This window comes from Pelmatolapia mariae, linkage group LG6 (assembly GCF_036321145.2).
Source record: "Pelmatolapia mariae isolate MD_Pm_ZW linkage group LG6, Pm_UMD_F_2, whole genome shotgun sequence".
Classification (NCBI taxonomy): Eukaryota; Metazoa; Chordata; class Actinopteri; order Cichliformes; family Cichlidae; genus Pelmatolapia; species Pelmatolapia mariae.
This window is the reverse complement of record NC_086232.1, coordinates 9,611,042-9,634,439: the sequence shown is the minus strand read 5'-3', so window position 1 is coordinate 9,634,439 and position 23,398 is coordinate 9,611,042. Positions and strand designations below refer to the sequence as shown.

At 39.4% G+C, this 23,398-nt stretch overlaps 1 protein-coding gene across 1 annotated transcript; it reads left to right on the top strand.

Annotated features, from left to right (window-relative positions):
* Nucleotides 1-432: 432 nt before the first annotated feature.
* On the top strand, nt 433-22,343 carry zgc:92360 (uncharacterized protein LOC436988 homolog). Its single transcript, XM_063475123.1, has 11 exons — nt 433-520; nt 3,504-3,634; nt 4,535-4,626; nt 8,073-8,152; nt 8,239-8,351; nt 9,854-10,000; nt 11,645-11,728; nt 11,912-11,974; nt 14,795-14,866; nt 17,571-17,802; nt 22,288-22,343. The coding sequence occupies exons 1-11, from the start codon at nt 433-435 to the stop codon at nt 22,314-22,316; spliced, it is 1,131 nt and encodes a 376-aa protein (XP_063331193.1). The 3' UTR covers nt 22,317-22,343.
* The last annotated feature ends 1,055 nt before the right edge of the window (nt 22,344-23,398 follow it).

Sequence of the window (23,398 nt, the reverse complement as noted above, 5' to 3'; positions counted from 1 at the left end):
GAATTATGCGGAAAAGCAAGTTTCAACAACCTCTGTATTTCACTTCCTAGTGTAGAGTTTCATGCCATCCGCTCCGCTCAGCCAGTCCCAGACAGTCAAAGGTGATCTGTCTGCAGAACTGTGAGGACGCACCTGAAGAGTGCCACTAGTGGGCTTTGGGCTCAGCAAACAAAGAGAGATACTGGGACTTTTTGCTGTGGAAACTTTGTGAAGGACACTGAAGTTCACGTTCTTTCTTTTCTTTTTTCATCCCCTTCAATGCGAGGCATACCTCTGCGCTGAGGAGGCCACCTGTGCGGACTTGTCCGCACCCCAACTAGGGGAGTGAAACTCAAGCAGACACACCTTTCCCTGTTTTTTTGGCTATTCGCCGCCCCATCCCAGTCTCTACCGCTCTCTGAAAGCGGAGGAATAACAGATCAGCTCGCTGAAATGTCCGCAAATGAAAGATCGACCCGAGCTTTCAGAGAGATCCTGCAGAAGCCTGGAAATGACGCCTGCGCAGACTGTGGCGCACCAGGTAGGTTGAAAAAAAAAGAAGAAGAAGCCTTTATTAGCTATGAAAGTGGAAAGTCAGACTATGCGGGATCTATGATAACGTTGCTGGTAAAGCCGTTTATTAAAGTGCACCTTAATGTCTCCTTCGTTTTATGCTACAGTCACTACGGCATAAGATTAAATGCTTGCTTAGACCTTTAACATATTTCAAAGGGTTCCAGGCATGCTCGGCGCTGTTCTGACTGTAAGTGTAACAAGGTGAGTTAGGAACGGAGGGAGGAGTTTCCCTGAAGGTGTAGAAGATAGCAGCTGAAGCAGTGAAGTGATGTGGTGGGGCCAAGAGAAGAGAAGTTCAGCGCTGATCATGTCTCGACATGCAGTAGAAGGGCCTGCACACACCCTTATCCACTCGAGCTCAGCAGTGGAGGTCTTCTTGGTGATCTTTTTTGTTTTAGTTGGTTATAGTTTTTTAATAGAAACTATTTACACAATGGGGACATATGGGGAACTCCATTATAAAGAGGCCATATCTGTATATAAGATGTATAGATAGTGGATAATTAATGATAATAATAACAATAAGTTTTCTTTTGGGCTGTTGTAATGGACTTTTCTTTGTTAAATATATTTTTTAGACTGATTATTTGTGCAAAGAAATGATCAGCAGACAATGTAGGTAAATAATTACCTCTGGCCTCTGCCTTTGGATGATGCAAATATAAAGGTATCTGTGAGAAAACCAAGAGAAATTGAAGGCCTGTAAAGCCATCTTCCGTGATTAACAGATTATCTAGTCAGTGTGTGGAATGTGGAGCAGTAGTTTAGGTTATACAAGCTATCCATGTGTGAAGGAATAACCTGCTGTGGCAGTTAAAATGGCACAAAGTTATTTTTGCCCAAACATGCTGGCACTACATTTTGTCTGTGTTACAGTATGCTGAGAGCCGTCATGCACAGCACATAATGTGTTTCAGTACATCAGAAGGAAAAAAACAAAACAATCACTGAATGTATGCCCTGGAGACATGTAAGAGAGATAGTATCTCGCTTCCTAATCTTTGTATAATGAAAAAAAGAAATTATTGAGAAGCCAGGCATGCATTGCTGGAGAGGAACTTCCTTGCTCAAAGACAGGTTTTAAAGATTCCCAGCATCGGCTCTGGCTACATTCAAGCATAATTACTATGTGTCCTCGTTTTTAGAGACTAAAGGGAATCCCTTTATGTTTCTGATGCCCCGTGCGCATGTGGGCTGGTTTCGTTTTACTCTGCTGTCTCTGCCCATTGTGAAACATTGCAAAAAATTAGGCATGAGTATTAACCAGCCAGGCACATTGTATTCCAATCTGCCTTCTACGGTTGGGAAATTAAACACTGCCCTCATTGCTCAGACATCTGTGATTTATACTGATAAGACCAAGCCTCCCTCGCGCTGGTTACTAGGAAATTCGAAAGGTTCTCAGAAAGATAAGACAGGTGTGGCCAGAGCAAAGAAAATGTTTCTCGTATCTTTGAGTTTAGAGGTGAGGCAGATAAATTGCCCTTATAGATTTCAGGCTTGTCGCTTTGTACCATTGATCTGGTTGGAAGCTCAGAGATTTCAATAATGCTTGCCAACATAAGGCTTGTATTGATTTGGACAAAATGCTTTCTCCTGTTTAGTGTGAGCCTTAAGTGTGAGGCATGTTGTAGTGATAACTGGTTTGTTATATGTTCAAATTTTCCAGCTGTCACCTGTCTACCAGGTCTTGCAACAGGTGCTGGCTGATATTTGCAGAGTTTACGTCACATAGACGCCTATGTTTAAAGCGCCTAAATTTACAGTATTTAAAGAGCCAAATATGACTGTAAAACAATGTCTACAGTCTGGCACAAAAGAAAGGACTATTTGGGTCTGTAAATTTTCTTTCCTAGCAAATTTAAGGTGGCAAATTCTATTTATTTATTTTTAATAGCTCACATATTTAGATTTTCTTAATGATTAAGTTGAAGAGTGGCCACATTGAGGTTACAGGTGGAAGCTGACACAGGCTGTTGTAGCTAATAGCTGGCTGCTAGGCTTTACCTCTGCTAATCTGAGTCACTGAACTGAACCTTACATCTATATTTGGTGCTTTTTGATCGATTTATTTATTTTTTTGTCTGTTACTTAGGTAGATGTGTGTACCTGTGAAAAGCACCCATATACTTTGAAGCTTGCTAATCAAAGCCTGCTAGCATTAGCTAACTTAGCGCCCCCAAATTAGATTATTTCTTGTTCCCCCCAAAAAACAAAAAAAAAAACTACATGGCAAGGCTAAAACACTAATACTGAGGCTTTGAAATGTCCATAGATTTTCAGGGTGACATCACAGTGGCTATGTTAATCTTTAAATTACTATTATTTTCCGTTGTTGGTGAAAATGTAGCAACGCACTGCTAGCTTGTGTTGGTACCTTGAAATATAGTCTGCACATTGGCATACTGAGAATCTCTCTCACAACAAAAATGAAAAGGAAGCCCTATTGTCTTATGCTATTTAGCAGTGATGCATTAAAAGTTATTTGCTAAGTTTAATTCTCAACGAGATAAAACATAAATTATCAAGCTGGAAGAATGAAAATCATGTATGAAAACACTCCACAGAAGACAACTTAAAGACGTTAACCTGGATTTTTAAAAGAAATATATTTTTAAATTTAGCTTTCAAAATGTAAGAATAATGTGCACTTTGGACACTACTGGTTTGTTTTTTACTAGCCTTAAGGTTTCTATTCATTTTTCAGTAAATGTATTGGCTGGAAAAATTGACAGACAGCTAGTCAAGAAGTCATACAAGTCATTTAAAAAAGCCCATGCAGAAAACAAACGAAAGAGCAGTGATGCTGTCTGAATCCAGCCTATCAAATGTTACTACATACTGTCTCTTTTCTTATATCTGATTAAGCTTCAGATTCGGTCTGTTGTGTCTGACAAAGGTAGTGCCCTACCATACTGTAACTGTTCTCTCCATCTGTCTCTCTGCAGACCCTAATTGGGGCTCCTGTACCCTGGGAGTGTTCATCTGCCTGGCCTGCTCTGGAATTCACCGCAACATTCCTGACATCAGCAAGGTCAAGTCGCTGACCCTATCCCGCTGGGAGGACCATGAGTTGGAGGTTCTTTTTACTTGTTTTCCTCCAGCCACGGCTGGTTAACCACCTGTTCTAAAGAAACGAAAGTTACCAAGTGGTTTCCTTATTCCTTATATGCTTAGACCAGAGCCTAATTATAGATTATTTGTTGTTTTTGTTTTGTGCTCGTGGTTTTTTTTCCCCCATGTATATCTCCATGTATCCTCAAACGATCTTAATAATGATACAGTGATTTTTGGTCATACCAACCAAGATATCACCTTTTAAAATGATCAACTGAGGGTTTTATTTACACTGTTTGTGCAGTTATTTGTAATCTTTAGTGGAAACCAGTCACTTTTTTTGTCAGAGCTAGGTCGATGCCCATTGTGAAGTAAGGTGAACTTACCTGTGTAGTCTTTTTTATTAGAGAAGCTTTGGCCTCCAGATCAGGTATGATGCCACAAGTCTTTGATGGGCTCACCTGTGGGCTTTTCACTTTGAGAAGAATCTAACATACACATTTCACAAACCTAGAAGACCAAAAACCACATTTTTAAATAGACAAAAAATTAGCTTCAAGAATTTTGCTTCAAAATGCTTTATTATAAATCACTATGATAAATCAGTCCTCGGGAATGTCAAAACACTGCATTCCTGCCCACAACATTTTTGTACTGGATTCATGGAAATCAGATAATTAATGATGTGGGTTCTCCGAACATCTTTATCTTAAAATAGTTGCCACATCTGTCATCTTCCCATAACTGAAATCGGTTTCCAGTAACATCAGTGAAGATTTATTCTAGGAATTCAATGCTTCTGCTGAGGAGATGAGAAAATGTGTCCTTTAGCTGTAAAACTGTCTATAGCTCTGCCAAGATGTCATTCATCCTCAAATAATATGTCTGTGTCATGTATTTGTATGTGTGTGTGTTTTCATAGTTCATGGCTCAGAATGGCAATGAGATCATGAAGAGCAAATATGAGGCCGCTGTTCCGGTCTATTACTACAAACCAACCCACAAGGACTGCCAGTGAGTAACCATAGTAACACATATGTCACACTCACATAACTTATTTTGAAGAAGTTTTTGGAAAAAAAAGTGCATGCATTTGGTTACATAAAGAAATGAGTTATTTTTTAGACCTAAGTGTGTTTTTTTTCTTTAAAGAAAAATCTCCTGTTTTCCAGCCAAACTATAAGTATTAACTATAATTAATTAACTATAATTGACTAGAAGGGGAACACTGATATGCTCAAAGCACTCGCCCGTGATTGGACGCAATAAACTTGATAATTACACAGTTTAAACGGTTCCTCCCAATAAATACTTTTACATGGAGCTGACTGTGTACATCCATGTTCTCATTTCCCTGCAAAGCTGACGTGTTGTTACGTTGCACTATATCCCCACATGCTCAGCTTTGAAATCTTTCAGTGTAAAATGAACAGCTATTCACTTCCTGTGGCTGAAATCTACAGGAGCTCTTGGAGATGTTTGTTGAAGGTTTTCTTTTCTTTCTTTCTTTTTAACTTTTCTACCTGATTGATTTGCTCAAGCTTGGCCAAGTTGATGGTGTGCCTGTAAAAAGTTTGCCTCTTCAAGTCATCTCATACAATAGAATTAGGACTCCAGTCTGGGCTTTGACTCTTCCAGGGCACAAATCTTTGCACTGTGTGTGTTATGAAGTAGGTTCAGTACTTAACTTATGTATAAAACTCAAGCCAGATATTCAGCCTTTAATTTGACCCTGTTGAGTCATTTTCCTGCTACATATATGGGGTTAAATTGATTTATTTCTTGGACCGGTTGTAATTATCTAATCTAGCCTTTGCTCTGAAGTGATAATCCACAGGATACAGAGAATCCTAACAGCATTTATTTTTATTAACATAGAATAAAAGTAGGTGGAGAGTCTAAATCCATTTGATCTGTTTCGGTGAATTGTGTAATTGTTTCAGTCAGCACTGCATTAATGTAATAAAGTTATTATGCAGGGCAGCAGTTACATCAATACTTTTATTTACCTTTGGCTTTGTTATGTTTTTGTCGGCTTTCTGCTGTGAATCAGTTACTCTTGACAAAAATATTGCTCTGTCCTCACACAGACAATATCTCTTAAAGAGATGGTAAATTATTTCCACTCTTTTTGCTGCAATCTTCAAGACGCCTGCATTTACATATGTTTTCTTCTGTGATTCTAATGTTACAGTGCTTAGTCCTTCATGGGTATCCTTTGACAGTGGGATCTTTGCAAATTCATTATGATGCCTATACTGTCATTTAGAGTACAGTGGAAGATAGTGGCTGGAGACCAATCTGTGACCAAATTACTGTAACTCTTGCAGTCTCCTTGCCTTTGAAATGTTGCTTTAAAGATGGAGTCCAAGTCTGAGACCACACATAGCTGCTGTCCTCAAACTGACTTTGGTGGGTCAAGATGACGGTGAAACTGGAATAACATGGCAATAAAATGGAGTTAGTCTGCTAGTTTTTAAGTGAACTGGTCAACTTGGCACTTACATTCTGTTCGCAATCATTCTGCAATTAACTAAGAAAAAATGTGTTGCCTTCTGTTCCAATTCTGTTGGCATCTATATTTACAGTCAGTAGCGCTTTACAGGAGCCGGTATTGACTTGTCGTCAGTGGTTATCCACACTCATGTGTGACTTTCTCAGCCACAGGCTGTGCCAGATTTAAGCTTGGCAAATTTATACATTTATAAACAAACACATGCATCTAGTTTATTTAAATAATAACCAGATTTCTGCCTAGGGATTTGTAAATTTGGTGCTCAAAATGGAGCCAAGTATTGCACCATTTTTCTTTCAAGTATAAATATGCAATGGGGCTGATGTCTCACATCCCATAGTCTAGGCAGGCACTGTGATGGGCTGATAGAGAGGGACAGCCACGCTCCTGAGTGAAACGCTAAACCCTAAACTGGCCATCATTCACTGTGGCCCATGATGTTGTAAAACATGTTACAGAGCTATTTTCACATATTTGTTAGTTTTCAAACTCCAAATATCTGCTGTTGTAAATATAACAAGATGTCCCATTCCCTATATCGAGATTACTTGAATGCTACACATATGAATTTAACCACCCCTAACATATTGCAACATTTAGACATTATTGTAGCACACTAACACAGACCCATTAATAGCTACAAACATGACAAACATATATTGTGTAATATGCACCTTTCAAGGGAATTGAAAGAAAGAAAGATGAATGTTGCTCTGTGTTTGCGCAATGTTGAGAAAAGATGGGGAGATGTTTTCATCATGTACTAATCTCTGTAAAAATATGACTAAAAGCCTGAAATACTGGCATCTCTGCTCACTGTGGAAAGGAAAACAGGCTGTATTCTTGTATGCATCTTTTGTCGGGATTGTCCTCCTCCCTCAGACACAGCGTTAACTTCAGTTCAGTTCTGCTGTGTTTCAATAAAATCCTAGTATTATTGTTTTTGGAATATGTGGGGCTCGTGTCAAACACTCAGAGTGATTACTGAGTAAAGGGCGATGGGAAAGAGACAAGGTTTTGGCACTGCGCTCACAACGTTGAGCCATCCAGGCGTGTCGATTGCACATCCTTTCTGATAACTCGTTCTAATGCCAAATAAATAAACACTCCTAGTGGGAACTATCACACACATTATTGTTTTTATTGTTTTTAAATTAGATAGCAATTAATTGCAGACCTATCTGAGAGTGACTGAAACAGGCTGCCTTCCATCAGGTGCCCTGTAACCACAAATGTTCGCTCACCGTTTGAAGCCTCATGTTTTGGGCGCTCAGTTGGCAGCTGCAAGTACTCACAATCATTCCCAGCTGTGGAGGTTGCTGTGCTATTTTGACTCTGGTGTGACTGAAGCCTTCGATAGCTTTCTATGATTTATGAGTAAAACAATCCTCAATATTTGGCCTTAGCATTTTGCTAATTGAAAATGCTAACATTTTGCCGATATCCTTTTATGTATTCAGTTGGAGATTTTTAGGATGCTTTAACCTGCTCAGTGTTGCTGTACATCTTAAAGTAGCATATGCAAGTTCTAATTGACACTGATGCAGTAAATTACAGTCAGATCAGGACGATCTTTTCACTCAGGAGTGTGTCTGTTCATGTCTATCAGCCCAACGCAGCAGGTGCAATGCTACTTGCAAAGGCAATAATCTGCATGTAATTTCTTTATAACTGCAGGATAGTTGCAATTTAACAAGCTGAAAGAAGATGCTGCCAAACTCATCTTTCTAAAAACTTTAAATGTCACTGTTTAGGCATGTAGTTCACATAAAGTAGGAATATTAAAAATGATTGTTTTGTGAGTCTCCCGTGTATCTGAATTGGTTTTCATTTTTGGCGTTGTTTGTGTTTACTGTTCACAAAATACACAGGACTATTAGTGTGCTTTTATTGCAAGCACAAGCTTTGCAAACTAGTTCTGTTTACACTTCATCTGTGTGCTCAGGGTGTTGAGGGAGCAGTGGATACGAGCAAAGTACCAAAGGAGGGAGTTCTCTGAGCCTGGAAACTTCACTTATGAAGAAGGTGAGTGCACAGGTGTATAATGACACGAACCGCCTCTGTGTTATAACACATTCAAATTCATGATTGACCTTGTTGGCTTCCTGCAGGAATAAGAGACGGCATGTTGATGAAAAGAGGGCGGGACAACGGGCAGTTCCTCAGCAGACGATTTGTCCTTTCAGAGAGGGAGGGGACTCTGAAGTATTTTACCAAATATGATGTAAGCATTTTTTAGACAAGGCTCTTGCAGGTACCAATTCCCATTCATAATATCACAACACAAACACCTTCTTTGGAGCAGACCTTAAAGACAAAGACATAGTATCATGCAGACAGCCCCCCTGTGATGTATAATGCAGTATTTTGTTATACACACTCTTGGTAATTATGTATACCTACCAAGAGAGAGCAAAATAAGTACTTGCACCCTCTGCTGCATTCAAGCGTGCTCAGACAAGCTTAACCAACAGTCTGTCCTCTCTGTCAGTGTGGCTGATTCACTAAGCTGTACACCACCCAAACCAATTAGGCCTTGAAGCACTGGGAGCACTTTGTTTGTCACAGTAAACCAGCTCAGGGGAAGAGGGAATAATATATTTTTTGGGGGGAAAGTAGGTGCCATGCTGAATATGCTATAGCGAACAATTAAAAAACAAATCTCATGCAGTCTGAGAAGTAGTAAAGGTAAAGGTGTCACTAGATTTCTTTTTAGATTTTCTATGCTGTTAGGTTGGTTGGAACTCAGGAAAAGCTTGAGGTATGCAAAATGTTCAGCTCCAACTGGCTGCTCCTCAGCCAGTTTCACTTTTCTTGCTGATTTATCATGCTCAAGAGGCAAAACCCAAACCAAGTAGGGAAATTGTCATCAACTGTCAAATCGTTCATAAATAACCATAGCTGTATTTGTTCTTTGTGAAAGGCAAGGACAAAAGAACAGACATAGATTCAGCTTCCAAAGATGCCCATCTAAATTCAAGTCAGGGAAGATTAAAGCACAGCATCCACAAACATGTTTGCTGGGATTAGTGTCGGTCTTAGAGATGATGGTTATCAGTGATGCGGACCGATGTGTAGATAATAGCTTTGAATGCAGTGACACAACACAAAATACAGGCTTAGGGTGTGATGCCATACAGATACTCACTGCATCAATATACATTTTTTCTGGTTAAGCAGTGATGAAAAAAAGTTATTTTTTATTACCACGCCTGTTCAAAACCGTAAAAGTGTGATTGTCCCAGAGATTTATTTGTTTTTATTCTACTGAGGGTCCCAAAGAGAAATGTTTATTCATTGAAGACCACAAAAGAAAATTGCAGGATTATTTCTTTTTGGAATCTCTGAGGCCTTTTCTATAAAACATGATTAACAAGAGTGGATTTTCATGTGCTCTATATATTTATGATTTGAGATAGCAGCACTTTTTTGTAGCACTTCACCCCCTGAATCCCAAATTCATTAAACTGTAGTAATTTATCAGAGTGTGTCCACAAGATGTATTAGGCATATTTTTACACATATAGCAGGAACAAGTAACAACAGCCTTGGTTAGAAAATCTTATATTTCAATTAATCGTGTTAATTATTATGTTAAACAACATAAAACATGTGGAAATAATAGGTCAAACAGCTCTAACCATGGCTTATTATGAGATCTATCTATCTATGCAAACTGCTGCATTTCATACAAATACACAGTCATTTCCCTCTTGTTTCCTGCAGGCTAAGGAGCCCAAAGCAGTGGTAAAGGTGGACAGCATCAATGCAACCTTCCAGCCAGAGAAGATAGGAAATCCCAACGGCCTGCAGATTACTTACCTCAAAGACTACAGCACCCGAAATATGTTTGTCTACCATGACAATGGCAAGGTCTGCATTTCTGTAATCGCTGGTTTATAATCAATCAGCATGTAGTAAAAGTCCTAAGGAGAAATAGTGAGGACTTTTGCACTTAAGCAGTGTGAACCTCTCGGGCTGAATGAATACAATACCTTTCTTACAGAAAATCTAAAGCTTTTTTTGTGTATTCTTGACTGTCCACTAATTTAAACAGCAGAAGGTGGTATCGGATATTTGTCATCTGTCACATTAAGAGACAGACGTGTTCGAAACTACCTGGCTCTTGTCATTGGGGGAGAGTCTCCAAACCTTTACAAAACCATCTGTACCAATTTGTGCTGGCTGATGGAATCCATTAGCAGATGACATTCAAGCACGGCATCCATTATTCTGTGTCACTCAGACCACATTGAAATATATGGAGCAGTTCAGAACTGCCATCAGGCCGAGGAGTTATTTGTAGCAGACTCGAGTCTCCTGCAAAATCACATCACAATCATAAAATCCCTTCTGATTTGGAAAGTCATTGTTCCAGTCTATAAATACTGTTGCACATTTTGGCATAAGAAAACTCATATATTACTCATATATATTTATATATGAAAACATATAAAAGATAAAAATTGAAAAAACAATGATACAAAGTACAAAGAAGGAAAATCGATGTGGTAAACAGTGGTAAGCTGGTAAATGCTAGTAAAACTGTCTTCAGTGTGCTTTCCTGAAGTGTTTTACCTATTTCTCTACAGCTATTAAACCTTATAGTGCTTTTATTCCTCATAATAACAATTGTACACATGTCACAACTATGTTTTATATAACTCAGCTGTTTCATTTGGGTTTTGGCTAACAGGTAGATTCACACAGCCAGTAGCTACCTACTAGCTATTATATATGCTAACTGTCGCTAAACTGAACTATTTGTGCTGAGTTGGTGTATTTTGGATCATTTTAATGCAATTATGTGACAAATAACAGAACTTGCCATACAGTTATTGTACTAACAGACAGACATCTGTTCAGTTCAGCTAAAGAGGCTTTCATCTTTTTAGCATGTTGTAGCTTAGATTATATGCCAACAAGCCCAACTTCACTAATCCAAATCCAAACATTATTGGTATTTAGTCTTCTTCGCTTATGTCCAAAGTGAAAGCAGAGCCATAGGTTTTAGGGGGTTTTTGTGGGGGTTTTTTTTAGGTTTTGTTTTGTTTTTTTTTAAGAAATAGTGGTACATGGTATATCATCTTTAGGTTAAAACTAGCTAGGTAACCACCTGCTAGCTTCTTACTGCCAGAGTTAGCATTGGACCCAGAAATTGTTGATGACATTAGACTTAACAAATGGATAGGTGCTAACAAATCTTGCAAGCATTAGCCAAACACTTGCCCCTCACACTCTGGTTCAGACGTGTTCACTTCTGACTCAACACATCAAAAAGGCAAAATCTTAAAGTAGAGGCTTCAAAACTGGATTTGACAAACCATTTCATGTCATAATGAGGGCGATAATCATCCTTTAGTCAGTGAGGTTAACATTTTTGGCTTTAACTGCTCCTGGATTTTCCTATAATTTGGTCCAAAAAATAAAAAATGTATCTCCTCTTTTCTAAATCACAACAAGAAGAAAAATAGAGTAAGAACTAAATACTGTCTTTTTTACCCTCTAACCTTTCAGGAGATTGTAGACTGGTTTAATTCAATTCGTGCTGTTCAGCTTCACTATCTAAAGGTGGCCTTTCCCGGGGCAACCGATGCTGAGGTAAACACACATGCACGCCCACCTACCTTAAAATAAATATTTACATTGTTTTTAGGTTTCTTTTAATAGGCTCATGAATATTATGTCTGAAGTGTAGAACTCCATTACACTAAAACAATAATATTCTTATAATATTCTTTATTTTTAATCCCATTGTTTTTTCTTTTTGCTTGTTGCTCTTAGCTGGTACCCAGACTTACCCGAAACTTTATCAAGGAAGGATATATGGAAAAGACAGGTCCCAGGGCAAGTAAACATTTATGGATTCATACCTCTTTTTGCTTTATTTAGCCTTTCCATTTCCTTCTATTTCTCAATGCAGCCACTGACCCTTACAGTGGCAGTCTCAAACACACGGGGATATTTTCCACAAGTCAATAAATGTAGATTTGGAGATACTGAAAAAAACCTTACAATTCATAAAAAAAACAAGAACAACAAAAGAATAAAAGCACAATTTGCTAAATATACTTAAAAATGAGGAAGAGCTGTATACTTGGTGTTGGTGGTGTCTGCTGTTTCATATTCTTTTAACCACCTGCTTGCAGTTTTTGTCTCGACAGTGGGTCAATAGACCCGGTTAATAATTTACATTAAATCCACTGTACTTTACTTGTTAATAGCTCTCAAGTAGGTAGCAGGAACTGTGCTTTATACCATTACATCAGCCTACAAATTATATACATTTCTCTGAGCCATAATCAGCAAGCCTGCCATTTTGCCAGAGATACAGACGAGGTTATGTAGGTGCCCTAATGCATCTGTCTCTGCAATAGCGAGACTACTCTCAGTCCCACCTCCTCACATAGGAAGGTTTGGGAAGCACTCCTTATATAATTATAATGTCACACTCTGATGACCAAGTGTGGGACTTCCCTAAATCTGTCTTTAAAATGGCTTCAGATTTGTCATTGCTATCCAGCCATCATTTATTGCTGATAACCAGACCTCTCCTGGAATCTAGAGAAAGCATGTGATGATGTGATATGAAGGTCCCAAGAGAGGAACTTTAGTACTGCATGAGGAAGTCAGGAGTAGCAGAGAGGTTTGTTAGGCTGGTGCAGGACATGTGTGAGGACAGCAAGACAGCGGTAGGAGTGACAGATGGGTTCAAGGTAGGAGTGGGATTACATCAGGGATCATCTCTGAGCCCCTTCTTGTTTGCAGTAATGATGGATAGGTTGACAAATCAGACCAGGTAGGAGTCCACGTGGACTATAATGTTTGTGAGAGTAGAGAGCAAGTCGAAGATAGCCTGAAGAGGTGGAGGTATGTGCAGGAGACAGAATGAATGAAAAAAGACATTATTAGTGTGACAGATGAGGGTGATGGGGATAGGGTGAGACGGAGGGAGGTGATTTGTTGTGGTGAATCAGAAAACGACCTCCTCTGGAGCTATGCATACATCTTAACACAGAGGCAGGCTCGGTAAAAATCCTATTTACAGCCGGCAAATGTCAGGTGGTGTTCTTTTAGTAGTCATGTAGTAATGATGGAACTGCAGTGCCTAGATGGTTACCACTTTGAAACAAAAATTTCAGTTTAAATAATCTAGAAGAGATCTCTATTATAGATAACTTCTTAATGTGGCAATTCTGATGTTACCTATAAAGGGAAAAATGTTAAAATCCCTTATTTATTGAATTTAGCAAAATAAATACCTCAGCCAAATTTGAGTATTAAACCAGGATCGAGACAAACTTTCTATTCAACAAGTCAGACACAGTTCCTTCCTTTAAATCTTCAGTGATCCCATCTCTCACTCTCCCATCGTTAATTGAATAGGAGCTGGGATAATAGGCTAACGAGCTCAGCCGTCAGCGCGTCTGCCTTTCACCTCTGCCTAACAGGCTGAGTGACAGCTGAGAGCACCTACTTGCATCTGTGCGACAGGGAATGAAGGGCTTCCAGCTGAGGCTGGACTAAATTCTCAGGTGTCAAATGCACACACGAAACACAGAGGTGCAAAGAAGGGATTTGTACACAGGCACGTACTCACGCACGGTTGCACAGACAGGCAGCTGTTGTCACACAGAGGAATCATTCAGACACAAGTACCTGCACAGGAAACAGCAACCTGATCCTCAGCAAAACGAGCGACTCTGCATTCAGAGGCATGCAAACGCAGACACTCGGTTTAATCTGGGTCTGTCGGGCTGAGAGATGAAAGAAGTCACCAACTTGCTGCGTTGGGCTGATTTACTAAATGGATGTCATAATTCATTTCCTTCCTTGTGGAAGGAGTCGGTGTGCAAAATGAGAAGGGAACAGTCAGTTGTTCAGCACAATGACAATATCAAACACTTTTACGAGCACAGTTTGGCAGCAGTCGGGGACCCGAGCGTCCTGATTATTTGAAAAGAGCTCAAGCTGCTTGTGCACTTCAGTAAACTCTCCAAAGGTGCCGTGCTTCGCTTTTCTTCGATAGCTGCTTTCACAGTGGATTTGAAAATGCAGCACTCGTGTAAAGTTTCAGCCGTGACAAGTTTTCAAATTAAACATGAGTGTTATGAGAGAAGTGCGATAAACATTCAGATGGGAGTTGTCAAGAGGAAACCTGTTTGACAATGTTAAGTGCCTAACAATAAGGAATGCTTTCATATCACCGTTGAAAGCTCGAGATCAGCTTTAACGCACATTCATGGCTAAATCACAGATACGAAAGCAGGCTACACCCCTCATTCATGAAAAGTAAAGTATCCTTGCAAAATGGTTAAATTAGACTGCACAGTTGGGATAAAACTGTGCAGTCATTGCATGCTCTTAAGGTTTCCATCAATTTTCAGTATTTAAATGTTGTATTTGATACAAATTTGTTTACAGCTGACATGATTAGTCTCCAATGAGTAACAGCTCCATTTTTATATATTGCATATCATAGACTATTGGTCGGACTAAATTTGAAGACCTTGTTTTGAAGTGTCGGAACTTACGGTCTTGCAAGATTACACAAACGAGACAGACTCACTTTTCTTATTTAAAAGCACAATGCTGCATTGTATCTTTGTGCAGTCTTTCTCAGTCTTTGTCTGTCTTACTCACTCGTCTGCCTCTTTGTCTACATAGCAAACAGAAGGTTTCAAGAAACGCTGGTTTACACTGGACCAAAGGCGGCTCATGTACTTCAAAGATCCACTGGTATGTCTTCTTTACAAAGACCTGCACACATCTGAAAGACTGCTGTATTTTAGGCATGTGGTTGGTTCACTCTGACCACAAATTGTGGAGCACAAAGGTGCCTTGATGCAGCCTGGAATGTGCTACACTGACACTTCTATAAACAACGCTGTGTGCAGACACCCTATTTTATCAGATAGATGATGTTGAGAAATGCTGAGATGTTGTTTAAGAAAATCCTGAATGATTACAGAGAATTTTATTATCATACAGACTTTGCCAAAGACCTTAAGAGGGGGTAGCTCAGATTGCCCAAGTTTGAGTTAAAAACATTAGATAACCAAAGCAGATTATCTAAGTGTTGCTGGTGGTGCAATAGTTCAGTGGAGAGGTGTAATAATTCTAGACGCTAAGTTACTGAATTGTCCAACTTACCCCGAGAGAGACAAGGAAATCTAGAAGATGAAAGAAAGAGGAAGTCAAGTGATAATCAATTGAGGCTGGAGAGGAAGCTGCTTAGAGCGGTGTAATTTGATAAATATGTCTGTAAGTGATGACAGCACAGCAAGATTTGTAGTGTTTCCTTTTGGTTACAGCAGAATTAAATTTCCAACAGGCTGCCATGTGACAGTCCTTTGAAGTGTCTTTGAGCAAAGACTGTTGCAAAATGCCAGCCTAACCTCTACTACAATCTGTAAGTGGAGACTGAATGGAGTATGTGCGTAAATACACAAAATATTCTGGATATAATCCTATAAATTTCAGTTGTACACTGAGAAAACATCCTATGAATACATCAGTTTTATTATTAACTCACTTGCTGTCATTTTTTCATCTTTTTGCATATTAACATATTGATATGAACTACTACTGTGTGTGTGTGAGCTTTGCAAAACATGGTAGTTTTAAACCACCATATTTTACAGGCTCAAACTTTGACACAAGATCACATATTTCAAACACTTTTTAACTAAAAATGCTAAACATTTCCTCATTTCAGCCTCAGTTCAAGTGCTTTGAACTGAGGCTGAAATGATTTGCTGCTTTTTAGTTCAGGTGCTTTAGAGCCATCGTGATGTTAAATCCCATAACAAAGCATCTGAAACAGGGTCAGCGTCATTTCAGAAAACTTCTGGGATTGGCTTGCGGTTCCTAAAGTGGCTAAGATATGCAAATTAACTGAATGTCTTGCAGTTGAAAGATGCACATTTTACTCCCTTGGCCACTACCACATGCTTTCCTCAAAGCATTATGCCGTAATTCAAAGACTGTATTTGTGTGAATGCAAAGCTTTAAAAACAAAAGCGAAGCAAAAATGCCCTTTCTTAGATAGGTGATGAGGAAAAAAGAAAATGATGAAGAAAAGAAAACATGCAGATAATAATGAGCTTTTATTTTGAAGAGAAAAAAGAGGAAATAAACTAAATTTGAAGTATTCTTCCAATTTTGCATTTTCACATAACAAATATTGCCACTTTATCACTGTTGCTCCCAAAATGAATCACTGAAACCTACAACACAAACACTTGAAAGTGACCAGGTGTAAATATAATCATTGTTTTACACTTTATATTGTTACTGTGGGGCAAATGCTTGGTTACACAGTATTATAAACCGTTTCGATTTGGAATCATAATAACATACTAAAATAAATAATTTAGTTTATAGGATAGCAGATTATTGTCCTATAGTACTGTGCAAAATCTTTAGTAACTTCACATTTCTTTATATATTATCTTGAGTAATAGTTCTCCGGCTTTCTGAGGGTGTTTCATAGCGTGTCTTTGAACATTGGCAACTCACTCATTTTCAGGCCAGTCTTTGTACCTGACCATCAGAGTCTTACATTTGAATCATTCAAGCATAAAAAAGGCCTAACTCATAGGATGAATTAACTTTGTGTCCACTCATTACAGAGAACCACATTTCTTCAGTCACTTTTACTGGCAGCCTGTCACATAAACACAAGATTTTTTCCAATTTCTTTAACTGAATCCATAAAAATGCCACAGATAACACAGTTTGACAAGCATGATATTGTACTTTTGCACTAAGAGTTGTTAGGTGTAAACACGACATATCTCAACCGGGTGTGCAGTGTGTCCTTAAAGAAATTGAGGAAACCTGACAAAAGGCGAAGTGGCAAACTACAGTAGATGAACAGCATCTGAAAGTCATGTTGTTAAGGAATAGCAAGAAAACAAGATCTGATGCAGGACCTGAAACATGCATCTGGCCTTTCAGCTGAACCATCTACTTTTTGATGAAGCCTCAATAAAACTGGTCACAGTGTAAATGAGGCTATCAAGGAGCCATTCTTTGGCACAATGCACAAAGGAACACTATTAGTCATTGACTGGTCTCCTTGCAGAGTCTGGTTCTCAACACTGAAGCAATGTGGAATCGCCTCATCAGAGAACAGAACAAAAAGCAGTGAAAATAAAGATATTACAATAAAGCTTTGAGAATTCTTAAGAGACTTCAGGCTAATAAAGAATAGAAATATTGACTTTCAAGCTTGTTAGAATAGTAGAAACTCTGTTTTTGCCTTAAATACTGTATTTCAATGCATGTTTGTGCACATTTAAAAAAATTGCTGCACCTACTTCCCATTTTCCTAACAAAATGTAAAGAAATAAGGGGTGTATATCTTAATCAACACTCTCATATACATGATGACAAGTCTATACAGCTGACTTCTTTTTCTCTTATTCTCTACGTGAAGGATGCCTTTGCCAAAGGTGAAGTTTTCCTTGGGAACAAGAACTATAGTTACAGTGCCTCCTCTGGCTTGCCTGCTGGCACCCACTGCAATGGTGCCTTTGAATATGGTATCACCATACAAACACCTGACCGCTGCTTCCTGTTTACTTGCGAGACAGAGAGTGACCAGCAGGACTGGCTGAAGCACTTCAATGATATCATGAGTGCTCAGATGTCCCCACAGGAATATACAAGTAAGACTTATATTCTAAGTAAGACTAAAAATCTATTTATTGCTTTTTCTTTTTTTGCAAATGGCTTTTCATGTTATTTAAATGATCGTTATTAATTACAGCACCAACTACAGTTTGCCCGTAACAAACACCATGTTTTAGCATAAGGTGCTCATAAGTGCATGAGGGATCGGGATAGCTTAGGTTGATAATCAATTTTGTAATTATAGATCTTCGGTCATATCTGTGGCCATGTATCTTGGACAAGTAAGGAGCAGAGCTGTCAAATCATTATCACTTGATGGAGAGTTGGATCAGGCGATGGGGGAAGATACTAGACAGGCCTGGTTTACCCAAACGTATAGTGAGTTTGAGCTGGGAGCTAAAACAGAGGCCACAGTTCGTGAAATCTTCAATTCCCACCTCTAACAAAGCGTTAGCTTTCTGAGGGAGACTGGGGACACTAAGTATGAGTGGACCAAATTCTGCACCATGTAACGTTGGGTTGTGTTTAGTGGTTGAGAGGAGGCGGTAGAAACCTTAGCAGGATAGTAGGAAGAATACACGATCACACTGGTACTAGGAATTCCACAGCGTATCCTTTAATGCCCATTCTCTTCACCAACCATACAAGCCCGGTTGAACGGCTGCAACTTAACAAACAGCGCACAGTGTTCGTACAACCCATACGTTGCAAAAATAAAAGGTGTCTGGAGAGGTAAAACACAACATCGGTCCCACCTCATGCACTAGCGTGCGAGCACATGTCCAGACAATCACAGAGAGAGAGAGCAGTGGCACACACTGATGACACCATCAACCCTCGACTTGGGTTGTCTTAAAGAGACACCACACCATTGTGACTGTTACATATTCCCCCCGGGTTAAACAAAGGCTGTCCTCAGCCGGACCCAGGTGACCCTCCTCCCCGCTACCCCCTTTCACTACACATAGCTACTTCAGGTAGTCAGCAGGTTGTGGAGGAATTGTTAGACGCCCTTACCAGCATTGGTACAGTCAAGACTTAACCAGCCTCCATACATGGTCAGCAGCATAAGATGTTGAAACCAAAACAGGGAAATGTACAGTACAAAATCGACAAACTGGCATACATGACAGTGTCCCACATGGTGAATGTCCATTTAAATAAATGTTATAGAAAGAAAAAAAACTTAGGATAGCCAGGACAATTACAGAATGAAATTCCCTCTTTCTCGTAGCTTTTTCTTCTTTTCAAAAAATGTAACAGTCAGCATAACATGTGAAAACAGCATGAGAAAGCACAGTAGAAAACTTAAACAACAATCATGTTACAACAGTAACCAACACGAAATGCATTAAAAAAATGCAAATCCAGGAACTATGGCAAAGCTGCATTGAACCCACGCCCAGGAAACGCAGGTCCACGCACATCCAATGGAGCCACGACGAAGAGGCCAAACAGAGAATGGCACCACAGTCCACAAACAGCGCTGGAGCGGCTCCAGTCGTTGCCATGGAAATGCACCACTGCGACCCTTTGATCCTCCCGACGTCCATGTCTAGGCCAGCCTGGTCCGTTCCCGCGAAACATGGCGGACATCCACTTCGCCGCTTCGTACCTTTTTATGTACCAATCATCAGCTGCTCGAAGATACTGCACACTGAGGTCCAAGAGAAGATGTTCGGGCGCCATTTTGTAACGTCGGGTTGTGTTTAGTGGTTGATGTCCCAATGCGCAGTGTTCGTACAACCCATACGTTGCAAACAAAAAGAAAAACAAAAGAAAGGTCTCTCCTCATGCACTAGCGTGCAAGCACATGTCCAGACGAACACAGAGAGAGTGGCACACACTGATGACACCGTCAACCCTCGACTTGGGTATCTTAAAGGGACACCACACCATTGTGACTGTTACAACCACCATTGCTAAATCAATGTAATGTAGCTTTGCAGTGGGTAATGGGACTGAACAGAAACCTGTATGCAGATGGACACCGATCTTGTCCACCTAACAAGATTTGTCCTGAATTAATTAAGGCTCTAGGTGTTGCGGGACTGTCTTGGTTGACATGTCTCTGAAATGTGTTTGGGGCTGTGGCTCTGGATTGGCAGACTGGGGGTGACGGCTCTCCTTTTTAAGAAGGGTAACCAGAGGGTGTACTCTAGTGATGCATGGATCACACTTCTCAGCCTTCCAAAGAAGGCCTATGCCAGACTGCTCGAGAAGGACTTAGACCTAGAGTAAACATTTGATCACAGCCTCAGGATCTCATCTTTACCATTTGAGGATGATGTGTTTATGTTGGTTTCATCATGTGGCTTCATCAGCTTACACTGGGGCAATTTTCAGCCGTGTGTGCAGTGGCAGGAATGGGAATTACCACCTTTAAGTCCAAGGGTACAGTTCTCACCTGGAAAAGGGTGGAGTACCCACTCAAAGTCTGTTACTTGTCCAAGTGGAAGTACTCCAGGCCAAATTCAAGTGAAGGGAGAGTGGATTGACAGAGAGATTGGTGCAACATCAGCAATGATGCAAAGGCTGTAATCTGTTATGATGAAGAAAGAGGTGAAAGCAATTTACCAGCTGATCTATGTTCAACCATGGCCACAATCTTTCTGTAGTGATTGAATGAATGAGACTGCATATAAAAGTTGTGGAAATTAGTTTCCTGTGAAGGTTAGCTGGACTCAACCTCAGAGATGGGATGACGAGTTAAGTCATGCAAGAGGGAATTCTACTCCTCTACATCTAAAGGATGTGGACTGGTTTGGGTATTTGACTAAGAAGCCTCATGGATGCCTCCTGAACAAGGTGCTTCAGGCATGTCCTACCAGGAGGAGTCTCTGGGGGAAACCCAGGACATGCTGGAAAAGTATATTATATAGATGGATTGATGGCTTCAAGGATGAATGCATGGATGGATGGATAGATGGACAGCGACGGGTCCCTCAAAAACACTTGCAAAATCGTACATACTTATTTTGTTTAAGGTACATTGCTATAGCCTTTGTTCAATTTCAGTGACTGATAACATGCTTTTCCTTGATGCTTGAATGCTTCCCACACACTCATAAACAGAGTAGTCTAATTATTTTGCATCCCTTTTACATCTGTGTGGGCTGTGATTGGTGCATTCTCAGTTTTAAAAACAGTTTTCAGGTAAGCTTATTGGTTTGTATCATTTTTCTAAATCAACTTTGTATTTGAATAAACATGGTGGCCAATTTTTATCAACTTTCCTGGTCCAAAATTATTGTTCCAGTCTGCCATATCAGATAGTTTGGCATTATTTACTAGTGTTTGATTTTACAGCTTGAGAAGGACCAAGCCTTCATTTTAAGAAATTGTGTTTTCTTTACATAAATTGTGTAAAGAAGGTAAAAAAAAAAAAACCCTGGGAAATATTAGTATTAGTAAAAAGCTTTGTGCATACCACAGATACTCTAGCATTTCATTTATGAAAGTTTCAAACACACTAGTTAGTGTACTCATTTCCACAAATGTATCCTTCTAGTCTGGGCAGCACGGTGGCACGGTGGTTAGCACTGTTGCCGCACAGCAAGAAGGTCCTGAGTTCAATTCCAACATCAGGCCGGGGTCTTTCTGTGTGGAGTTTGCATGTTCTCCCCGTGTTTGCGTGGGTTCTCTCCGGGTACTCCGGCTTCCTCCCATGTCCAAAGACATGCAGCTTGTGGGGATAGGTTAATTGGATAACCCAAATTGCCACTAGGTGTAAATGTGCGAGTGAATGTGAGTGCGAATGGTTGTCTGTCCCTGTATGTTAGCCCTGCGACAGACTGGCGACCTGTCCAGGGCGTACCCTGCCTCTCGCCCTATGATAGCTGGGATAGGCTCCAGCGCCCCTCGCGACCCTGAAAAGGATAAGCGGAAGCGAATGGATGGATGGATGGTATCCTTCTAGTTTATGGATACACATACATTGGTATTTTTTAAAACAGTGATTTTCCGCTTTGTTTTTGAAAATATCTCCATCCACACGAAAGTACAAAAAGCAGCATCAAGCACAACCAAGAAAAACCAAAGTGTAATACAATAATACAATATAATAAAATATATAATACAACATGGTGCAATGTCTGATGTCAACAAGTTTTTCAAAAGTTTTGAGTGACTTAAAATGTTATTTATATATGGATGAAAGGCCAAAATGTGTAGAAAAAGCTAAATTTACTAAAATATCTCTGTATGTGTAGAAATGGCCTTAAAGTCCAAAGTATGTATGTTAAGATTATTAGTCTAATAAGTAGATGTGTTGTCATGTTAACTGACTGACAGTAACAATAACTCCATATTTAGCAATAAATGTTTACTGTGTTCTTGGGGCGCGTGTTAGCATACATGCTAATTAGTGCTAAACATAAAGCACATCATGGCAGTTTACATTTGTCAACAACTCAAAGTTTTAATGACAATACCAATAAAAACCAGTCATACAAATTGACTGGTCTTTATGGGTTAGCTGAACATTTTCTTTCCTAACTTTGGACTTTTTTTTTTTTAAGTGGAGGCCACATTCAGGCATAAGCACTGATGGATCAGAAGCCTGAAGAACCACCTCACCTCTCAGTTCATGACCACTGTGAGAAAAGACCTGCTTCGCTTCGGTGTCACGGACCTGGAGTCTGAGCTTCTTTGTTACTGTGGTCACACTGGAGCTTGCTTCATAATTCAAATGGGATGACAGGATGTTAAGAATGCAAATAAGAGAAAGTATTGACTGATAAGACCATAGTATTGTCAATGATATTAGCTTTTATTGGTGAAATTACTTATGGTTTAACCAAATTTGTAATATTTTTATATTTTTAACTTACAAATGCATGGATGGCACTCTTTGGGCTCATGGTCATGGTGGCCACTGCTCATATCAAATACTATGTAAACAAAATAATACTATCCATTGTTTCTCATGGACCTGTGGTATGCTATGTAAATACTGCTGTACAAAATAGGGACAGTAGAATTAAACGTAGGTCAAACATATATTCTAACAAAAAACACTTTCAAAGTTAGAAGTATTTGCTTTGGTCCTCTTGTATTAAGTATAATGTGTTGTGATGATTGGGTAATGCTAATAAGTTGCAGGTAGTCAAATATGCCTGTTTTCACAAAAGACATTTTGACATGTCACAGTGAGAAAATCACAGGTGAAAATTATACAGTTAATGACACCTGAATTTCATTTTCTGACTTGGTTTGTTCAGTTACTGACAGTTGAATGGAGCGGTGCTTTTGGTACTGTGATAATTCCAAATGTCTGCTGTGAAAAAAGACATAGTAGTCAAACAGGAACAGACCATTTATCATCCAGTTACTGTGGGTAAAATCAAACTGAGGTATGTGTAGGGTTTTTTGTTTTTTGTAATTTTATTCTTTTAATTAAAAGCAATATAATGTACTTAGGCATTTCTTTAATCATCTATTTTGCAAGTAAAGCAAACACAAATGTATATATTTTTGAAGTCGTCTGTCAAAGATGTGTTGGAAAGACAATAAAGCAGGTTTGCAGAAAAGCTGTTAACACTACAAAACCTTGGATGGTGTAACAGCACCTTCATGTGGCATAAAGTGCGTATATATTCAAATCTTTTTTTAAAATAGACAAGAATACCA

Excerpts from the sequence above, each read along its gene's own strand:
- zgc:92360 (XM_063475123.1), top strand. The coding sequence starts at position 433 with ATGTCCGCAAATGAAAGATCGACCCGAGCTTTCAGAGAGATCCTGCAG. Across the intron at positions 3,635-4,534 it reads GGGAGGACCATGAGTTGGAG|TTCATGGCTCAGAATGGCAA; the intron begins GTTCTTTTTACT and ends GTGTTTTCATAG. Across the intron at positions 8,153-8,238 it reads AAACTTCACTTATGAAGAAG|GAATAAGAGACGGCATGTTG; the intron begins GTGAGTGCACAG and ends GGCTTCCTGCAG.